Source organism: Agrilus planipennis, unplaced genomic scaffold (genome assembly GCF_000699045.2).
Source record: "Agrilus planipennis isolate EAB-ADULT unplaced genomic scaffold, Apla_2.0 scaffold141, whole genome shotgun sequence".
NCBI lineage: Eukaryota > Metazoa > Arthropoda > Insecta > Coleoptera > Buprestidae > Agrilus > Agrilus planipennis.
In genome coordinates, this window is record NW_020438903.1 from 296,934 (window position 1) to 320,758 (window position 23,825).

Below are 23,825 nucleotides of genomic sequence, written 5' to 3' on the forward strand. Positions count from 1 at the left end.
CGTAACTTAATACCAAACATAAACAATAACATCACCCCAAAAAGCAGCTGATTCCGACCTACTGAAGGTGAATTTGTCTACGATCAGCTGGCAATCTTAATTAATTTGCGATTGTGCAGGGCCGTCATCAAAACTGTAATAATTTTATAATTTTTTATTTTGTTTCAATAGTCAAAAGTGTTATAACATTTTATGTTCCAAATGTCCGTAGGAATCTGTGGTATAAATATTAATTATTATAACTGGGACACCCTATATACACGCTATACCCCTTATCGTACGTATTTCAAATATCAAGGACTGACTGAAAAACTTAGCATAAAGGATTTTAAGAAAATGAAAATTTTCCAGTATTACTTACCTAGCTGTAGGTATTATTCCAAAGCCAAGTTATAAGTATTTTTACAATTTTCTTTAGCGTTATGAATTAATCACAAAGAAGCTACCAGATTGATTTCTTCCTTTCCCAAAAAGAAATAAAGTAATAAAAGTGAACAAATACAGTTCGTCGTCGAAATTTTAATATTCTCTGAATGCCAGAAAAATCTGTTCCGAGTTCCGCATAAAGAAGAAGAAGAATCTCGAACAGCACCGAGAATATTTTTACCTTCAATAATAATATTTACACGAGGGTACTCGAAGTAAGTGTTCGTGGGAATTATTCTAAACGGGACGTCTTAGCAATGTAAACGAATCAGTAATACTGGCAAGTTCACTAAAAGCGGAAATTGAAAGACTGTTCAGTGACTTATTTCCTCCTCGACTTCTGAGTTGGATCGGAAATCCTAGAGAATATTTTAACTGTGTTTGAATTGAATTATTTATTAAACAATTTGAAATATCTACAAACTGTTAGATTAAAATTGTCATTTATCTGACGCACATAAAAATTACTTTGATATTGAGATTTATTTATCTACGTATACCGTGACTCACTGACAGATAACCCACAGCCTAAACGTCGAAATTTGAAATGTAAAGAAAACATTCATTGCGTACCTACTAGTGTTGCCCAAATTCAGTCTTGGTCTTGCAGTCTTGGTCTTGTTCTTGCGTTTTTGCAAGACCAAGACCAAGAACAAGACCGCGTATTTTTAGCAAGACCAAGACCAAGACTGACCGTGCAAGACTTGAGCAAGAACAAGACATAGCCTGCAAGACTCTNAAACCTAAAAAATTTTTGCTCTCTTTCAACAGAATTCCACACCCCTTATGGGAGACTCTTTCCCTGGTAGCAGGGAAATTATCAGGAAAGCCCTCTCATTAGGGGAAGTACCACAGGATTCTTTGGAGATATGCCTGCTATCAATAACACAAAATACCTTAAAGCAATATTCTTGCGGCTTAAGGTTGTGGTGGGAGTTCTGCACTAAAAACAATATTAACGTATTTTCTATAAAAATCCCACGTGTTTTACAATTTTTAACGGATCAGTTTAAAAAGGGTGCTTCTTATGGTTCACTTAATAGCTACAGATCGGCGCTAGCACAGATAGCGGGTCCGAACCTGGCACAAGACTTTAGGATCAAGAGATTCTTCCGAGGCGTCTTTAGTTTAAGACAGCCGTTACCCAGATATGAAAATACATGGGACCCTGGCATAGTGGTTGATTACTTTAGATCTCTTGCCAGTAATCCTATTACTCTTGAATTCCTTTCAGAAAAATTAGTTACTCTTTTAGCACTTGCTACAGGGCAGCGTATTCAAACATTAAGTCTCATTGAAATTAGTAACATATTAATCCACCCTGATCGGATCGAGATAAAAATTCCTCATAGAATAAAAACAACATCTCTCAAAAGAACTCAACCATTTTTAGTCTTGCCTATGTATCATCTGGATCCCACAGTTTGTGTAGCCACAACATTGCTACAATACTTAGATGAAACGAAGAACTTGAGGGGTCCTTGCGATTTCTTAATTATCACACATAAAAGACCCTTTTGAAGAGCAACATCGCACACTCTTGCTAGATGGATAAAAAAAAAAAAAAAAAAAAATGTCTTAAGAAAAAGTGGAATTGACATAAACACCTTTAAGGCGCACAGTACACGTCATACAGCAACGTCAGCGGCAGCTAAGAATGGCGTAAGCTTTGACTCTATTAGACTTGTTGCAGGCTGGACCCAAAAATTCAAGATCATTTGCAAATTTCTACAATAGGCCTATAATAGACAATAAAAAGTTTGCTAACACAATATTATCAGCGTCTGTTTATTAAATTTAGACATGCACATGTACTTGAGTTACCTATTATGATTATGTATCAATAGCCTTATAGTTAGTTGGTTTTCATTTATATACATATAGATATATGTTTACCTTATACTTTTGTACCATTGTTTTTTGTTTTTTCGATTAAATAAAACATATCTTCATATAATATATGTTTAAGTAATTTTTTGTTGCAACTACTTTAAACAGCTACAATACACGTTTATTTATGAGACGAGGCCGAATATAATCGTAAGATCAAACGAACTTACCTTAAGTGATGTTCGATCTTGATTATATGAAGGCCTCGTCGAAATAAATAAAGTCCCAACCCAGACCCATTTTATGTAATCCCTAATATTGTTGCAACAACTCTTTAAAATAAAACTGAGGCAACGGACGCGATAAAGAGTGGAAGGGAGTCATAGTAGTTTCTTTAAAGTTGTGAATATTTAGCCAGTGGCGGAGGTACTACAATACACGTTTATTTATTTCGACGAGGCCTTCATATAATCAAGATCGAACATCACTTAAGGTAAGTTCGTTTGATCTTACGATTATATTCGGCCTCNATAATATATGTTTAAGTAATTTTTTGTTGCAACTACTTTAAACAGCTACAATACACGTTTATTTATGAGACGAGGCCGAATATAATCGTAAGATCAAACGAACTTACCTTAAGTGATGTTCGATCTTGATTATATGAAGGCCTCGTCGAAATAAATAAAGTCCCAACCCAGACCCATTTTATGTAATCCCTAATATTGTTGCAACAACTCTTTAAAATAAAACTGAGGCAACGGACGCGTTAAAGAGTGGAAGGGAGTCATAGTAGTTTCTTTAAAGTTGTGAATATTTAGCCAGTGGCGGAGGTACTACAATACACGTTTATTTATTTCGACGAGGCCTTCATATAATCAAGATCGAACATCACTTAAGGTAAGTTCGTTTGATCTTACGATTATATATCTATGACATCAAACGATACTAAATCGATTACAACAAATGCTCCGTTTTTAATGTGTAAATTGGTAATTAATACATAAATAATTAGTTAAATATAATGAACAATGCCTAATGTTGAATTTCGAAATTAATTGTTTACACAATCTCTAGTGCAGTGATTCCGAACCTGGGGGTAATAATCCCCGCGGGGGTAAATCAATTATTCCGTGGGGGGTAACAAAGAACCTAATAATTAAGACCTAAACTGATAAAATACATAGCTAGATGGTAAAAATATAAAATTGTAAATATGTCGATGTTTATAAAACTGTATGCACAATTGGTAAATATTGAACCAGACAAGATCACATATGAAAATTCTGTGATTCGGCATTTATCTGCAGCAATAAACTCACTGAAGCAATATATTCCGGATATGGATATGTCAGTCCAGTTCTTGGATATTAAGGAATATCTTGGACTACGCCAAAATACTACTTGCAGAGTAGAATTTCAAAATTATGATCTTAGCATATTTTGGTGAAAAGCTGGTGCCGAATATTTTGTTCTAGCTAACAGAGCTTTAAAACTGCTAATACCCTTTGTCAGCACCTATAAATGTGAGAGTGGTTTTTCAACTTTTCACCAACCATCACACTAACTATTTTTGCTTAATTTATTGTTTAGATATATAAAATTGTAATACTGATGTGCAATTTGTGTGTACTGATAACATTTTAATGTCGGGGTAAAATCAGTTTTCCTAATAAGTCACAGGGGTAACAATATTAAAAAGGTTAGGAACCACTGCTCTAGTGCAATGTCTTGAAAATGTTAGACAATTGGACAATAAAAGCCTTCTCATGAACAATTAAGCAAAACTTCACCAAATTCACACCAACCACCCATACTGCACTGCGGAAGACCAGGTCATTATAGCAATTTTTGAACATTGAACATATATCAGAAGAACCTTTCTAACTACAACGTTAGTTCATAGTACCTCAGGAAAAATAAAAAATTGAGAAACACTCCCGTCCTTCATTTTTTCATTTCTATTAATAACAACCCAAATATTCCACTTAAAAAAATTTAATAAAACCTCTGTAATATTACTCTACAGTTATAAGTACATAAATTCCATTATTTTCCTGGTAAAACCACCTTTTAAATTNGGTGTATTGGCGCAAGACCAAGACCAAGACTGGCTAAGTCTCGTCTTGTTCTTGCGTTTGGGCAACACTAGTACCTACATAAAACTAATTTTTCTATCCTTCGAAAACAACACATTTTTATCATTTTTTTGTTACATTATTTATCTTTTTCTGTATTTCTGACAATATGTGTACAAAATTTCGTAAATACGTGTCACAGATCATCTAAGATACACAAAAACTAATATTTCCATCCCTCGGGAACTGTACTTTTTTTTAGGATTTGTAGATATAGAAAAAGCTTTTGGCAATGTTAAATGGGACATGTTGTTAAATATACTTAAAAATGTAGGGATGAGTTACAAAGATAGAAGAGTGATACTTAGTTTGTATAAAGAGCAACAGACAATTATAGAGCTGGGGCTGCAACGTAGAGACGTAAATATTAGGGAGTCAGACAGGGATGCACACTGACACCGCTACTTTTTAATCTATACATCGAAGACGCGATCAACATAATTAAAGACAGTACAACTGTAGGGATAGATATACAGGGGCAAAAGATTAGTACGCGTAGATTTGCAGATGATATAGCAGTATTATCATCTTGCAAGGAGGAGTTACAGATAGCTTTAAATAAAATGGAAGTAGTATTGACAAAACAGTATTCTATGAAAATAAATAAAAGTAAAACTGGTATGCTAGGGAAGAAAAAGTAGCGAAGAGGCGTTCATAAAGATAGGAGACGAAAAACTAGAAGAAGTGACCGATTTTAGATATCTAGGCGGTTAGTCAGGATGGAAGGAGTAGTAGGGATATAAAGCAGAGGATAGCAAAGGGTCGTGTCGTCTTTAATAAAAAGAAGTCACTTCTACGGTTAATTTAGAAATTCGAAAAAGGTTGTTAAAGGTGTATGTTTGGATCAGGACGCTGTACGGGTGCGAAACATGGACAGTGTTAGCGGCGGAAAAGAAACGGTTAGAAGCGTTCGAAATGTGCTGTTACAGGCGAATGATGAGGATACCGTAGATAGAGAAGGTTAGAAATGAAGAGTTATTAAAAAGAATAGGAAAACAGAGAACTCTGTGGAAGTCAATAAGAAATAGGCGAGATAGATTAGTAGAACACCTTCACAGGCATGAAGGTCTAGTCAGAGATATATTAGAGGCAGAAACGGAAGTTAGGAGGGGTAGAGATAGACCTAGATTAGATTACTTTTCGCAAATAGTTAAGGGTATGGGTTGTTCAGGTTTTAGTGAAATGCAAAGATTAGCTCAGGATAGAAAATAGTGGAGGTGCGTGTCCTTACCAATCTTAGGATTAATGACCTTATGATGATGAAAAGGTACCTTTGTCTTTTTCTGTACCCTTGATATGTTGTATATTGTTATATGTCCTAAATACGTGTTAAAGATCACCATCGACCACATAAAACTAATTTTTCTATCTCTCGGAAACAATATTTTTTTCTGGATAAAAGATACCCTACGTCCTATTCTGTAACCCGTGACAATTTATGTACAAAATTTCACGATAATCGATTGAGTAGTTAAAGCGTCAAGTGGTACCAAACTCACAATCCCATTTGTAATATTAATTAGGATTTGACTTTTAACTTACCATCAAAAAGAAATCATTAGCTTTGTTAGTAGTAATTTTTCCCCTATAAATTTTAGTATGCTATCTCTATCCCTAATCATGTATACCTTGGAGCATTTACTTTAATGTGTCATAGTCATAAAACCAACTGAATATAAACTGCTGCTGAGAAATCGTTACCCGAAAAACAAATTACTTTATCCTGTAGCATGGGTACTTCGCATAGGTACTAGGAGATAATGCTTAGATACTTTCCGTCTGTACGTATTTCATTTTCATTAGTTGCTTGTCGTTTCTTGTATTTTTTTTTTTTTTTGTTAAAAGCTTGAATAATGCAGGATAATTAAATTTTCCCACTCATAAACATCCTCCAGCTCATTAAATTACATACCTGGAAATTTTGTATGTATGTATGTATGTTAATATACTGCTATGTGTATATGTTATAACACGGGCCATACCGCCACGTCGTCATCAACGCGGCATCTACATTTCAAATTTAACGCCAAAAAGCCTTCGTAAGCGACTTTGCACACAAAGCGCTAATAGAGACCTCCATATAAAATTCCGTTCTTGATAAAAGCGGCAAAGCAAAATATAAACTTAATTAAATGCTAGTTCGCAGCAGGGTACCGCAATTGTTTCGGGGGATGGCGACGATATTCATTATACAGGCATTCATATCCTGAGGATTGTAATTTTAATCTGAGAAGGATGATCTAAATAAATTATGGCCCTAAAGCGCAAAGAACGAGCGTCGATTTTTGAAAAAATAGGAGTCGTGTCAAACGGTTAGAATCTTAGCTGCACGTATAAACACTACTGGCCTAATACGAAAGGAATTAGAAGGACACAGATCTCAACTGGAGCAGAACCAAGTGACATTTGATTCTTATTTAGCAGTAGGTATTTTCCGAATTGTTTTTGAAATAAACTGCTTTTTTGAAGTGAAACTTCTTTACGCACGGTAGAGTAAGTTCGTTTCATGCGAGTTGCTATGTAACGAAATCATGCAACGGATGTCCCTTTTCTACTCGATCACGAAGTCGAGTTCGTAGTGGGGATCGCTTGAGCCGTGAGCGCGCTTCAATGCAACGTTCGTTACAGGCAACTCCAGCATGTATAGTGTAAAATTTAAATTCGTAGTGTACAAATACCGTTAAACCAATTCATTAACCCCTATCCCGGTATGTTTGTGTGTTTGAAGAAGTTTCATTTCAGCAGCGTGTTGTATAATTACACGTTGTATTTTTTTATTTTGTTACTGCTTATTAAGAAAATTGTTGAATTACTTACTAAAAATACATGGAGGGTTAGTAACAGAATAGGCGGATAATAATATACACAATACGTGCTACTGTTATTTGGAAACTCTTATTCATTTCTACTAATTACAAATTTACTCAAAATTAAATGTGTAATTTCTACATTGTTTTACTTTCTACGTATAAGAAAATTAGTATTAGAATTAAGATTCGGGCTGATGACCATCATGGCGAAACGTTTGGTTTCATAATACAGTAGAACCGTGATAACTTAAACCTTGATAACGTAATAACCTCTATAAATTCATAAAATTTTGTGTTCCCTTCCCCTCGGAGTCCAAAACCTCTATTACTTAAAATAAAATCCCTCTATAACTCAAATGGATAATTTGGGCATCGCACCTCAGTAAGCAGTGAAAAGTCTTCTATGTAAAAGACGAAGAATTGCTGAATTTCCTAATTTAGAAAAATGCCTGTTTACATGGTTTAGACAGTGTAGAAATAAAAAAATTAGTGTTAGTTAAAGATTAAACTTAAACCCTTAGTAAGTAAAAACCTCAATAACTCAAATTATTTTACGTTTCCCTTGGTCTTTATCTGATCGTCGTTCTACTGTAATAGTAATAAGTTCGCAGAACACTCGATGAAACATGTTTAAATGGTTAAATAAAAGCAAGTAGGGTGGAAAAACACCGTAACAGTTTACATTTATAAAATACGTTTAAAAACTATCCAAATACAAATAGAAAATAATTTTCACTGAAAATAACAAATAAAAACAGATACTTCTTTTGCATCTTATATTTGTATTTCAAAGAGGATCATTTCAAATAAAAACATTAACATAACGCAATAATTTTCATGCTGCAATAAGAATTAAGAACTTTTAAGTAAATTTTCACTTTAATGATAAAAATTATATGCAAAAGGGAGCAAGAGCCTGAATTCTTATCTTTTAAAAGTGATAAAACTATATACTACAAAAAAACTGATTCAAATAAGCGAAGCTGCGGACAAAAATAATACTTTATGATAAATTAAAAGTATTAAGAAGATAAAATCTATTAACACGTTATTTTCTTACATTTATTAATATTTTTTTAGTTGCAATGACAGTTATCTACTCATTTCAAGGTTTTTACAAGAATATGAGATTTATTTTAAAAATATTACTATAATTGACTAGCGCACTTTTTCGTTTTTAATAATATTCATCTGACTCATTTTTAACTACAATTCTAAAGGATTTACGAAGTGCGGACATTAGACATATCTGGAAGAACCTTTTTTAAATTAAGAAAACAATTGCTTTCCTTATTAAACGTTTATTTTTTGTTAAACATATAGACCAATAAACAAAATTGAAAACGATAAAAACTGCTATATCGTAATTTAATTTTAACACCGGATTCGCGCAAACATCCACAACGTAATTTTTACTATATTAATGAAAGCAGTAGCATTGAGTTTAAATTCGTTTTAATACGTTTCTATTGAACGTTACACAAAAGTTTAAATTGATAAACACGAACCCATTCGTTTTGCAATGTGATATATTAATTAAAATCACATGGCAAAATTGATTTCGTTCGTTAGTGAGATTCGCGTTATGGAAGAATGAAGTCGGACGACAGCTATACAGGGTGAGTCAGTAATCCAAAATCGGTCATTCAAACTAGTATACTTCAGAATAGAGAAAAATTGTTTGAAATAAAAGTTGCATAGAGTTAAGTGTATAATAACGTAAAGATATTTTCAAATATGCACAGTAATTTCGTTATTTTAGATTGAACCCCCTACTTTTTATTGAATTTTTGAATTCCCCATGAAAACACAATGTCAGTTTATTAAAATGTATTAGACCTGGGTCGCACCGTTCTGGAGTTATTGGACGTTTCTTGGAAAATTTGACGTTTGTAGTGTTTGGAGCCGTTTTAAATTTCTCAGAAACGAAAGGACTTGGAGGTTTGCTGTTTTTTAATTCCGTTTTTGGGTGAAATTGCCTATCATTTGTAGGTATTAGATAAATACGTACATCATAAATAATATAATATTTATCGGTGCAAAAATTCACAAATTCAAAAAGGTATAACTTTCTTTTTTAAATGGAATGCCATATTTTTTCTCACATAGTATAATGCAAAATTAAATTTCCTTTCCACTGATATAGGGGTGTTGGTATCTGTGACCAGTAGTTTTTGAGAAATTTGCAACTTTTTTGAAATTTTCAATAATATCTATTGTCTTATCAAGTTAACCGTTTTAAAAAGTTTGGCGAGTTTGTTTTGCTTTTTGATTTTCAGTTTAGGTACGAATTGTTTATTAAGGGAATAGAAGTAGATGCAAAAGTTTTAATGCCAAATTACCAAATTAATTTATTGTTGAGTAATTACCTAATTAGCTGTGAAATTAGTGTTAATATTTATAAATAAAGACACGATGTTTTCAAAAGAAATTAGTACCTACACTGAAAATCGAAAAACAAAATAAACTCGCCAAACTTCCTAAAACGGTTTTAATTAATAACACATTTTAATAAAATGACATTGTTTTTTATGGGGAATTCAAAAATGCAATAAAAAGTGGGAAATTCCATTTAAAATAACGAAGTTACTGTGCATTTCCNATGGTTCACTTAATAGCTACAGATCGGCGCTAGCACAGATAGCGGGTCCGAACCTGGCACAAGACTTTAGGATCAAGAGATTCTTCCGAGGCGTCTTTAGTTTAAGACAGCCGTTACCCAGATATGAAAATACATGGGACCCTGGCATAGTGGTTGATTACTTTAGATCTCTTGCCAGTAATCCTATTACTCTTGAATTCCTTTCAGAAAAATTAGTTACTCTTTTAGCACTTGCTACAGGGCAGCGTATTCAAACATTAAGTCTCATTGAAATTAGTAACATATTAATCCACCCTGATCGGATCGAGATAAAAATTCCTCATAGAATAAAAACAACATCTCTCAAAAGAACTCAACCATTTTTAGTCTTGCCTATGTATCATCTGGATCCCACAGTTTGTGTAGCCACAACATTGCTACAATACTTAGATGAAACGAAGGATTTGAGGGGTCCTTGCGATTTCTTAATTATCACACATAAAAGACCCTTTCGAAAAGCAACATCGCACACTCTTGCTAGATGGATAAAAAATGTCTTAAGAAAAAGTGGAATTGACATAAACACCTTTAAGGCGCACAGTACACGTCATGCAGCAACGTCAGCGGCAGCTAAGAATGGCGTAAGCTTTGACTCTATTAGACTTGCTGCAGGCTGGACCCAAAATTCAAGATCATTTGCAAATTTCTACAATAGGCCTATAATAGACAATAAAAAGTTTGCTAACACAATATTATCAGCGTCTGTTTATTAAATTTAGACATGCACATGTACTTGAGTTACCTATTATGATTATGTATCAATAGCCTTATAGTTAGTTGGTTTTCATTTATATACATATAGATATATATTTACCTTATACTTTTGTACCATTGGTTTTTGTTTTTTCAATTAAATAAAACATATCTTCATATAATATATGTTTAAGTAATTTTTTGTTGCAACTACTTTAAACAGCTACAATACACGTTTATTTATGAGACGAGGCCGAATATAATCGTAAGATCAAACGAACTTACCTTAAGTGATGTTCGATCTTGATTATATGAAGGCCTCGTCGAAATAAATAAAGTCCCAACCCAGACCCATTTTATGTAATCCCTAATATTGTTGCAACAACTCTTTAAAATAAAACTGAGGCAACGGACGCGATAAAGAGTGGAAGGGAGTCATAGTAGTTTCTTTAAAGTTGTGAATATTTAGCCAGTGGCGGAGGTACTACAATACACGTTTATTTATTTCGACGAGGCCTTCATATAATCAAGATCGAACATCACTTAAGGTAAGTTCGTTTGATCTTACGATTATATATCTATGACATCAAACGATACTAAATCGATTACAACAAATGCTCCGTTTTTAATGTGTAAATTGGTAATTAATACATAAATAATTAGTTAAATATAATGAACAATGCCTAATGTTGAATTTCGAAATTAATTGTTTACACAATCTCTAGTGCAGTGATTCCGAACCTGGGGGTAATAATCCCCGCGGGGGTAAATCAATTATTCCGTGGGGGGTAACAAAGAACCTAATAATTAAGACCTAAACTGATAAAATACATAGCTAGATGGTAAAAATATAAAATTGTAAATATGTCGATGTTTATAAAACTGTATGCACAATTGGTAAATATTGAACCAGACAAGATCACATATGAAAATTCTGTGATTCGGCATTTATCTGCAGCAATAAACTCACTGAAGCAATATATTCCGGATATGGATATGTCAGTCCAGTTCTTGGATATTAAGGAATATCTTGGACTACGCCAAAATACTACTTGCAGAGTAGAACTTCAAAATTATGATCTGAACACATTTTGGTGAAAAGCTGGTGCCGAATATTTTGTTCTAGCTAACAGAGCTTTAAAACTGCTAATACCCTTTGTCAGCACCTATAAATGTGAGAGTGGTTTTTCAACTTTTCACCAACCATCACACTAACTATTTTTGCTTAATTTATTGTTTAGATATATAAAATTGTAATACTGATGTGCAATTTGTGTGTACTGATAACATTTTAATGTCGGGGTAAAATCAGTTTTCCTAATAAGTCACAGGGGTAACAATATTAAAAAGGTTAGGAACCACTGCTCTAGTGCAATGTCTTGAAAATGTTAGACAATTGGACAATAAAAGCCTTCTCATGAACAATTAAGCAAAACTTCACCAAATTCACACCAACCACCCATACTGCACTGCGGAAGACCAGGTCATTATAGCAATTTTTGAACATTGAACATATATCAGAAGAACCTTTCTAACTACAACGTTAGTTCATAGTACCTCAGGAAAAATAAAAAATTGAGAAACACTCCCGTCCTTCATTTTTTCATTTCTATTAATAACAACCCAAATATTCCACTTAAAAAAATTTAATAAAACCTCTGTAATATTACTCTACAGTTATAAGTACATAAATTCCATTATTTTCCTGGTAAAACCACCTTTTAAATTAAAAATGTTTCAAATAATTTAGGAATAGAATAAAAATGATTTACAATGAAATCTCTCTAAATTTTATTATTTCGCTGTGACGTACAGAACTTAATTACAGCAACAATAATTGAAAAATAATGAAAAACTATGCGTATAACAAAAATAAAAAACAAAAGAAAAACCGGAGTTGAAATATTCCATGAGGGCGGTAGAACAATAGATGTGACCGTTGGCTCTGATGGAGAAAGATTATTTTGAATTGATGACGATGCTTGAAAACAATGAGACAGGAAGTTTGTAAACACCGACTGATAAGAAACTAAGCGGTTCACAAAATGACTCGTTTTACATTGTCCTTATGAGATTAGTAGGGCGGTGAGGTTTTTTTTTTTATCTCTCTCTCTATCTTTCTCTCTCTGTAACCGAATATAAGTTCTTACAAATTCAACGAAGTTCTGAATAAAGGATTCGACAAAGTGCACTAGAGAGAGCAGCACATCGAAAACAAACGGAACCCATTTATCATTTTAGCGAGCTCGGATGAAACTTAAACTGGGAAGTAATCCGACGGATCACGCTGTATTTTGAACTTTGAGTAGTTTGTGCGGCAGACTGGAAGGGAGACGCATAAAATTCACTAAGCTCTTACGAACGGCATAATAGTACCTAGATGATACCTCCCCATCGTACGAGATATTTCCTGATAAATATAAATATTATCCTGTATTGGTGACGTCGACGATGACGCTGATGGTACAAAAAGGATATCAAGATGAGTGATGACTCGCAAAAGTATTACGAAAGATAGACACTCACATAAAAGCGTCTGGATCGAATTTATCGTTGAATGAACGAAATATCGTACATATCAATTCGAAACGATAAAAGGGATAGACGAACTCGGTGTAAGGTTTTACGTTTATCTTTGACAATAATCACATGCTGCATGCGTAAATATATATTATCTAGAGGATTCCTAGATGGAATTTTCCGGTTTATTCGCAAACTAAGTGACTTTTTGGGGATTCGCAGCAAAACACCTCCAGAGAGGGCTAAAAGTTCATTTACCGAGCGCAAAATACTCTTAAGGACTGGTCGTTCACCCCGAGCGAATTAGTTGTAGACTTTGGGAATTTTCCTCAATAAAATTTCCCGAACTATTCGCAAAATAAGTGACTTTTTGGAGATTCGCAGCAAAACAGCCCTGGAAATTTCCCGATCTATTCACAAAAGAAGTGAGTTTTTGAGGATTTACAGCAAAACACCCTCCGGCGGGGGGGGCTAAGACTTTATTTGTGGTAATTTTGCCCATTGTCATTCCGTTACGGCAAATTAACATCGGACTAATTGTTGTCAAAAATTAAATTTTAATCAATTAACAATCGCCTTTGGTGTTTCCACTAACTTTATATTAAGTTAGAAAAACATGCAATATTTTAAAAGAACAAATAAGAAACAATTCTTTTTTCACAACTAATTAGCGGTAAATTATCATTCGAAAGATTTTTCGATTGGAATAAGTTGTCTTGCTAACATTATTTACGTTAATATTGCAAGTTTTGCAAGTTCTGCAACTTACTCGGCCCACTCCTTTTTCTGATTTCCTCAGACTTGATACAAAATTTATTGAAACCAATCGATGTGTTCAAGATACATTTCCACCTGTTTTGTGATGGTAAAAGATACTAACAAAAAAAAATGATTTAACATTACAGTTTTCAGTTAGTAAACAATAGCAATAACTGTTTATATGTTATGCTACAAATGCAGAATAACGTGGAATTAGACAATGGTTATTTGTTATTTGTACAAATACAGCACAAATTGCGAATTACCACAATCTGCACTAGTAAATTTCTGAAAATTGCGCTACATAATACAAGAAATTAAAATCTAATTAAAAAATTAATTGAAATTTTAATTAGTAGCACAACTATTGCTTTAGTTTTTTTGTGTAGTCGATAAAGAAAAACGTACGATCAGAATATTTTAACATTTCATATTTTGATATTTCGTGATAATACATATTTTGTATGTATGTCTATGTCATTTTCCTTTCTTTTGTTTGTCAATTTGTATAAATAAACTTTTGTATTGTTTAAAACTACACAATAATCCAGTCGAAACACTTCAATTGAAACATTTCAAAAACAATGTTTTAAAACCACTCTCTTTCGATCCTCCCTTACCACCCCCTTGGGGCCATCATCTAACCCCCATAACTTTTTATGGTACAGTGGTGGGGGAGACCTCCTCATTCGATCCCCCCCCCCGGGGGTGGGGGCCATCATCTAGATATTTACCCTATAATCAAATAACGCCTTTCTTACGCTTATCGGCCTTGACTCTTTTTTCGTTAACTTCTACACTGAACACTTGCTTCTTTTAGGTTGACATTATCTCATTTTTAACACTGTATATGTGTTATAGGCAGTGTTACTTCCCATAACATATTAATATTCATTAGTGGTATCAGTATAAAAATATAACTCGGATGAGCGATTATTTTCTTTACCCAAACAAAGATTTATTACATGTTAGCGTAAACGACACAGCGGCATATTCGCATTTCGCACCAAAAGAAAGATGCCACCGTCGCGACGGAAGATATTAAGAACAACAAAATGAAACCAACACACCGGCATCGTCTCCGCGCCATCGTCATCGTTATAACGCCGATGCTGCTGCTACTACTTCTTAACATCATCGCTATAATTAATCAAGAGACGTTATAAAGGGATAATGTAAACGAAGCGGCTGCAAAATGCATAGAAGACGCGTCTTAAACGACGTCGCCATGCGTCATGTTGTTTCAGATATGGCTTATGTTGCTGTTGCTGCTAAAGACGCTCGCCGCACCGATGAGCTATAGAAAATTGCCCCGTTTATAATCCTTGTCAATCCAATTTCCTGATGCTGTTTGAGCAAAAACGATGCACAATACCGTTAACATAAGAGATAACATAAAGGAAATGAAAGCGCACAAATTTATAAGTATTATGGTTATAGCTTTCTGTGTAACATAAACAAAACTATATTGAATTAAATTAAACAAAATTAACAATAATTACTCATGACAAACGGTGCACCCTCAAAAAAAATGCATAAAGAAGTCCCTTAACCTCCGGATTCACACCAAGTGAAATGAATTTGTTTCGTTAAAGGGAATGTAAACCTAAACAACATCTTTTTGAAGGAATGACAGACAATTTGCTATTAGTAAAAAAGTTGCAAATTTAAAAAACAAAATCACAAAATCTTTTGGTATATTATTACAAATTGGTCAAAAGTAAACACTATTTGCACCCTTTTCGAGTTACAGCGACTACAATTGTCATCTATGACATAAAATGACTTGCATTCCGAGTGAAGCATGAGAATGAAAGGTATTTGAGGATTAAATCAGTATTTTGTTGGATTTTTTCAGTTTTCAAAGACCATGTTTAGGATTACACTATCTTTTAGCGATTAAAAATTATCTCGATTTCAAATCGGTATTAGCTACTCCGATTTTTGAACTTGTTCTTCTTTTGAGTATTTTATCGGCTAGATTATTCTCCTATTCCTAATAAAATAGCGATTTTTTAATAGAAGGGTTATATTAGCTTATTGGATGAAACAAAAAACTTTGCGAGTTTTTCGGAAGATCTATTTTAAATCCTCCTTATTTCGAATAATAATTTAAGACTACTTAAAAATATATTGTAGCAAGCACGAGCGTGTTTGTGTGTGATCGGGCACACGTGTGCGTGGACGGCTTATCGATTCGTCGACTAGCCGCGGGCGCCTTGCTTCACGTGCGCCGTATTTGTAAATGTGTGTGTCGTACCTGCGTTCTGGGAAAGCAGTTAAACAGTTCGAAGAGAAAAGAAACTTTTCCGGACGTTTCGAGAAGGTTCCCGAAAGTAAACAAAAGAGTATTTAAAGAAAGAGACGATCGCCGAGAGAAGAGACCGTTGCAGAAGTGAATCCAGAAATAAATTGACAGTGATAGCAGTGAAATAAATAGCGCAGTGAATAGTGGTTTACCAACAGTAGTGTAAATAAATAGAATAATTCATAACCTAAGTTTAGTAATTATTTAATAGTGTTTTTAAGTTCTTTAATAATTAGTGTAAATAAATAGTTTTTGTCGTTATCAGTCTTAGAAGTTAATTTTGTTAAACCCAGGATTATTTCAATATTTTAACGTTAAACTGAAACTAAAATCTTTCTTAAAAACAAACTCCCAGACACGATTATCTGAAAAATTTGAGCTTATAATATCTTATAAGGTTATACACATATATTTCTTGAACTTCGAGGACTATACAAGATAAGACAAATAATACGCCTGAATTATTTCACAGAAAAGTTTTGTTTAAACATTTTATAATGTGAATTTTAACAGATTAAATAAAGACCCTCTTTTCTGTATTACATCAGCCGGGTATATAAAAATAAATTTCTTTTTCGTTTTTCTTTGCATGAATGAGCGTTCCCGTTGAACAAAATTGTTCATAGGTAATTTTCAAGTCAAGTTTATTTCGTATTTAGATTAGAATTTTTGTCAAATGAACGAGGATATAAAGCATGAATCACTAGAAACAATAAATTCTAAATCTACCTGAGGTATGCACACAGGTATAATATGACAGTACAATACTTTCTCCTAATGGCGATAATTTAATTAAAATTATTTTGTGATTATCATCCGACGCAAAATGTAACGAAACATTAGAAAATAATCCGAGCGAGTACACAGCTCGCTGACTTGGCATTTCTGCTTACAAAATTATACAACTTTCAAATTTTGCCGCATAAGTGCACCCTTTCGCATTTCTCATTAGGGCTTGCATTGTGCTGGAAACGTAAAATTTGGTGTCGCGCCATCAGGAGTTTTGTATGTGCCACACAATAGTACAACGCAACTAATTAGCAAACTCGCGAAAACCGGAATTGTATTTTATTCTACAGACTTCTAGTCAGATAATGACAAACCCACTGTTAATTGAACGTAGGAGCGCTTGCCAGTTATGAACACAAACTATCTAGAAAACTATAGAAATGTACCTTTCCATCTTTTCTCCTTGGTTAATAATATTACGGTTTAATTACGATATTTATTTATATGTACACAGAAAGTAGAAATTCAAAAAAAAAAAAAAAANGTTGCAATGACAGTTATCTACTCATTTCAAGGTTTTTACAAGAATATGAGATTTATTTTAAAAATATTACTATAATTGACTAGCGCACTTTTTCGTTTTTAATAATATTCATCTGACTCATTTTTAACTACAATTCTAAAGGATTTACGAAGTGCGGACATTAGACATATCTGGAAGAACCTTTTTTAAATTAAGAAAACAATTGCTTTCCTTATTAAACGTTTATTTTTTGTTAAACATATAGACCAATAAACAAAATTGAAAACGATAAAAACTGCTATATCGTAATTTAATTTTAACACCGGATTCGCGCAAACATCCACAACGTAATTTTTACTATATTAATGAAAGCAGTAGCATTGAGTTTAAATTCGTTTTAATACGTTTCTATTGAACGTTACACAAAAGTTTAAATTGATAAACACGAACCCATTCGTTTTGCAATGTGATATATTAATTAAAATCACATGGCAAAATTGATTTCGTTCGTTAGTGAGATTCGCGTTATGGAAGAATGAAGTCGGACGACAGCTATACAGGGTGAGTCAGTAATCCAAAATCGGTCATTCAAACTAGTATACTTCAGAATAGAGAAAAATTGTTTGAAATAAAAGTTGCATAGAGTTAAGTGTATAATAACGTAAAGATATTTTCAAATATGCACAGTAATTTCGTTATTTTAGATTGAACCCCCTACTTTTTATTGAATTTTTGAATTCCCCATGAAAACACAATGTCAGTTTATTAAAATGTATTAGACCTGGGTCGCACCGTTCTGGAGTTATTGGACGTTTCTTGGAAAATTTGACGTTTGTAGTGTTTGGAGCCGTTTTAAATTTCTCAGAAACGAAAGGACTTGGAGGTTTGCTGTTTTTTAATTCCGTTTTTGGGTGAAATTGCCTATCATTTGTAGGTATTAGATAAATACGTACATCATAAATAATATAATATTTATCGGTGCAAAAATTCACAAATTCAAAAAGGTATAACTTTCTTTTTTAAATGGAATGCCATATTTTTTCTCACATAGTATAATGCAAAATTAAATTTCCTTTCCACTGATATAGGGGTGTTGGTATCTGTGACCAGTAGTTTTTGAGAAATTTGCAACTTTTTTGAAATTTTCAATAATATCTATTGTCTTATCAAGTTAACCGTTTTAAAAAGTTTGGCGAGTTTGTTTTGCTTTTTGATTTTCAGTTTAGGTACGAATTGTTTATTAAGGGAATAGAAGTAGATGCAAAAGTTTTAANTCTATTGTCTTATCAAGTTAACCGTTTTAAAAAGTTTGGCGAGTTTGTTTTGCTTTTTGATTTTCAGTTTAGGTACGAATTGTTTATTAAGGGAATAGAAGTAGATGCAAAAGTTTTAATGCCAAATTACCAAATTAATTTATTGTTGAGTAATTACCTAATTAGCTGTGAAATTAGTGTTAATATTTATAAATAAAGACACGATGTTTTCAAAAGAAATTAGTACCTACACTGAAAATCGAAAAACAAAATAAACTCGCCAAACTTCCTAAAACGGTTTTAATTAATAACACATTTTAATAAAATGACATTGTTTTTTATGGGGAATTCAAAAATGCAATAAAAAGTGGGAAATTCCATTTAAAATAACGAAGTTACTGTGCATTTCCGGTATAACCGGAAGTCCGTCATATTTGAAAATATTTTTGCATTATTGTACACGTAACTCTATGCAACTTTTATTTGAAACATCTTCCTCTATTTTGAAGAATTCATGTATGAATGACCAATTTCGGCTTAGTGACTCGCCCTGTATAGTTGTCCTGCTCGTTGTCACAAATAGAAAAGTGGATTATTCAACTGCCATTTTCCATTTCTCTTGGACAGCCCGCTGGTATTGAGTGATTGATCGATAGCAACTGATAACAAATTAATTGCGACGTAAACGAACTGGTACCCCTCCGGTGTTCGTGATGTATTGCTCCCAAGAAAATTTAATTATAAGATCCTGCCGTATCGTTCTGTAGAAATATTAAAAACGCTTTTCATACTCTCTTCTTTAAGATTAAATACTAATTTCAACTCAAATTTTACTATGAATTGTAATAAAAAAAAATTGGAAACTATCTAATTTTCCTTCCTTAGAGGTGGAACAATTTCCCTAAATTTAAATTGGGCCACCCTTGAAATGTAACATATCCAATAAAAAAGTAATTAATATCGGTTCTCAATTTAAGGAGTCATTTGGAAATTAGAAAAACGTCATTAAACATAGTTATAGTTCGGACTACGGTTCAGTTTGGTTGTAAAAGTGGACGGAGGGAGCTGCAGAAAAGAAAACATTTGAGATGAGATGTTGTAAGAGGATTTTAAAAATACTGTGGATAGAGAAGATTACAAATGAGGAGATATTAAAATAGGATAACAGACAGCCCTACGGAAATTAAAAAAACATAGGCGAGATAGATAGATACGAAGGATGCAATAAAAGAGCGATTTCGATACCAAATAACTCTCTCGATTCCATAATTATATTCGGCCTCGTCTCATAAATAAACGTGTATTGTAGTACCTCCGCCACTGGCTAAATATTCACAACTTTAAAGAAACTACTATGACTCCCTTCCACTCTTTATCGCGTCCGTTGCCTCAGTCTTCGTTTTTGTGCGAAAGTATTCACACGTTGGTCGCGTCCGTTTACGAAAACGTTTGCTAAACGTTGACATTATGCCTCGAAAAATCACCAAAAGGAAAAGGAGTCCGAATAGTTCTAAGGATCAGCATGGAGTTTTTAAAATTCTAAAAAGACTCGAGTTCAGACTGGAAAAAATGGAAAAACGCCATAAAAACATGGCGGAACGCCGAGTTACGGGTCGAGTTCGAGTTCTATCATCAGACAGTTCGAGCGAGGGAGAAGGAGGCAGCGAAAATGTTTGTGCAAGAAAGAGACGCTACAGCTCCTCGCCATCGTCGCTTTCTTCGCAAATGTCAGCTCACAGTGCTGCGTTGTCAGAGTTACCCGAAGCGGAGTCTTTTGATGCTATTTATAGACACAGAGACGGTGTGAGCGACCGTACCACACCAAATCGTAGCAACGTCCAAGAGAGTGGACCCAGCGGTGTTGCTACCGTTGTCAGTTCTAGTTTACCTGGTAAGGGCTTTTTATTTTTCTTAAGGAAATGAATGTTTTGAGGGAAACATTCCAAAGATTGTCTGCTTGGGTTACAGACAAATAAAACCAAGAGAGTTTTTTCTCTCTCTCCGTTTGTGATAACGGAATTAAACGCATAACTTCCGATTGGGACATCGGAAAGAGATGCCTCCGTTTGTGATAACGGAATTAAATGCATAACTTCCGATTGGGACATCGGAAAGAGATGCCTCCGTTTGTGATAACGGAATTAAACGCATAACTTCCGATTGGGACATCGGAAAGAGATGCCTCCGTTTGTGATAACGGAATTAAACGCATAACTTCCGATTGGGACATCGGAAAGAGATGCCTCCGTTTGTGATAACGGAATTAAACGCATAACTTCCGATTGGGACATCGGAAAGAGATGCCTCCGTTTGTGATAACGGAATTAAACGCATAACTTCCGATTGGGACATCGGAAAGAGATGCCTCCGTTTGTGATAACGGAATTAAACGCATAACTTCCGATTGGGACATCGGAAAGAGATGCCTCCGTTTGTGATAACGGAATTAAACGCATAACTTCCGATTGGGACATCGGAAAGAGATGCCTCCGTTTGTGATAACGGAATTAAACGCATAACTTCCGATTGGGACATCGGAAAGAGATGCCTCCGTTTGTGATAACGGAATTAAACGCATAACTTCCGATTGGGACATCGGAAAGAGATGCCTCCGTTTGTGATAACGGAATTAAACGCATAACTTCCGATTGGGACATCGGAAAGAGATGCCTCCGTTTGTGATAACGGAATTAAACGCATAACTTCCGATTGGGACATCGGAAAGAGATGCCTCCGTTTGTGATAACGGAATTAAACGCATAACTTCCGATTGGGACATCGGAAAGAGATGCCTCCGTTTGTGATAACGGAATTAAACGCATAACTTCCGATTGGGACATCGGAAAGAGATGCCTCCGTTTGTGATAACGGAATTAAACGCATAACTTCCGATTGGGACATCGGAAAGAGATGCCTCCGTTTGTGATAACGGAATTAAACGCATAACTTCCGATTGGGACATCGGAAAGAGATGCCTCCGTTTGTGATAACGGAATTAAACGCATAACTTCCGATTGGGACATCGGAAAGAGATGCCTCCGTTTGTGATAACGGAATTAAACGCATAACTTCCGATTGGGACATCGGAAAGAGATGCCTCCGTTTGTGATAACGGAATTAAACGCATAACTTCCGATTGGGACATCGGAAAGAGATGCCTCCGTTTGTGATAACGGAATTAAACGCATAACTTCCGATTGGGACATCGGAAAGAGATGCCTCCGTTTGTGATAACGGAATTAAACGCATAACTTCCGATTGGGACATCGGAAAGAGATGCCTCCGTTTGTGATAACGGAATTAAACGCATAACTTCCGATTGGGACATCGGAAAGAGATGCCTCCGTTTGTGATAACGGAATTAAACGCATAACTTCCGATTGGGACATCGGAAAGAGATGCCTCCGTTTGTGATAACGGAATTAAACGCATAACTTCCGATTGGGACATCGGAAAGAGATGCCTCCGTTTGTGATAACGGAATTAAACGCATAACTTCCGATTGGGACATCGGAAAGAGATGCCTCCGTTTGTGATAACGGAATTAAACGCATAACTTCCGATTGGGACATCGGAAAGAGATGCCTCCGTTTGTGATAACGGAATTAAACGCATAACTTCCGATTGGGACATCGGAAAGAGATGCCTCCGTTTGTGATAACGGAATTAAACGCATAACTTCCGATTGGGACATCGGAAAGAGATGCCTCCGTTTGTGATAACGGAATTAAACGCATAACTTCCGATTGGGACATCGGAAAGAGATGCCTCCGTTTGTGATAACGGAATTAAACGCATAACTTCCGATTGGGACATCGGAAAGAGATGCCTCCGTTTGTGATAACGGAATTAAACGCATAACTTCCGATTGGGACATCGGAAAGAGATGCCTCCGTTTGTGATAACGGAATTAAACGCATAACTTCCGATTGGGACATCGGAAAGAGATGCCTCCGTTTGTGATAACGGAATTAAACGCATAACTTCCGATTGGGACATCGGAAAGAGATGCCTCCGTTTGTGATAACGGAATTAAACGCATAACTTCCGATTGGGACATCGGAAAGAGATGCCTCCGTTTGTGATAACGGAATTAAACGCATAACTTCCGATTGGGACATCGGAAAGAGATGCCTCCGTTTGTGATAACGGAATTAAACGCATAACTTCCGATTGGGACATCGGAAAGAGATGCCTCCGTTTGTGATAACGGAATTAAACGCATAACTTCCGATTGGGACATCGGAAAGAGATGCCTCCGTTTGTGATAACGGAATTAAACGCATAACTTCCGATTGGGACATCGGAAAGAGATGCCTCCGTTTGTGATAACGGAATTAAACGCATAACTTCCGATTGGGACATCGGAAAGAGATGCCTCCGTTTGTGATAACGGAATTAAACGCATAACTTCCGATTGGGACATCGGAAAGAGATGCCTCCGTTTGTGATAACGGAATTAAACGCATAACTTCCGATTGGGACATCGGAAAGAGATGCCTCCGTTTGTGATAACGGAATTAAACGCATAACTTCCGATTGGGACATCGGAAAGAGATGCCTCCGTTTGTGATAACGGAATTAAACGCATAACTTCCGATTGGGACATCGGAAAGAGATGCCTCCGTTTGTGATAACGGAATTAAACGCATAACTTCCGATTGGGACATCGGAAAGAGATGCCTCCGTTTGTGATAACGGAATTAAACGCATAACTTCCGATTGGGACATCGGAAAGAGATGCCTCCGTTTGTGATAACGGAATTAAACGCATAACTTCCGATTGGGACATCGGAAAGAGATGCCTCCGTTTGTGATAACGGAATTAAACGCATAACTTCCGATTGGGACATCGGAAAGAGATGCCTCCGTTTGTGATAACGGAATTAAACGCATAACTTCCGATTGGGACATCGGAAAGAGATGCCTCCGTTTGTGATAACGGAATTAAACGCATAACTTCCGATTGGGACATCGGAAAGAGATGCCTCCGTTTGTGATAACGGAATTAAACGCATAACTTCCGATTGGGACATCGGAAAGAGATGCCTCCGTTTGTGATAACGGAATTAAACGCATAACTTCCGATTGGGACATCGGAAAGAGATGCCTCCGTTTGTGATAACGGAATTAAACGCATAACTTCCGATTGGGACATCGGAAAGAGATGCCTCCGTTTGTGATAACGGAATTAA

At 35.0% G+C, this 23,825-nt stretch overlaps 2 protein-coding genes across 2 annotated transcripts in view; one reads left to right on the forward strand and one right to left on the reverse strand.

The window, feature by feature from the left end:
* The window catches only part of LOC108736939 (semaphorin-1A), a 509,066-nt gene that overhangs the window by 153,129 nt on the left and 332,112 nt on the right, over positions 1 to 23,825 (reverse strand). The window lies entirely within an intron of this gene.
* On the forward strand, positions 1,178 to 10,650 carry LOC112904086. Its single transcript, XM_025973314.1, has 2 exons — positions 1,178 to 1,456; positions 9,810 to 10,650. The coding sequence occupies exons 1-2, from the start codon at positions 1,213 to 1,215 to the stop codon at positions 10,556 to 10,558; spliced, it is 993 nt and encodes a 330-aa protein (XP_025829099.1). The 5' UTR covers positions 1,178 to 1,212; the 3' UTR covers positions 10,559 to 10,650.

Coding starts and splice junctions, on each gene's coding strand:
- LOC112904086 (XM_025973314.1), top strand. CDS start 1,213: ATGGGAGACTCTTTCCCTGGTAGCAGGGAAATTATCAGGAAAGCCCTC.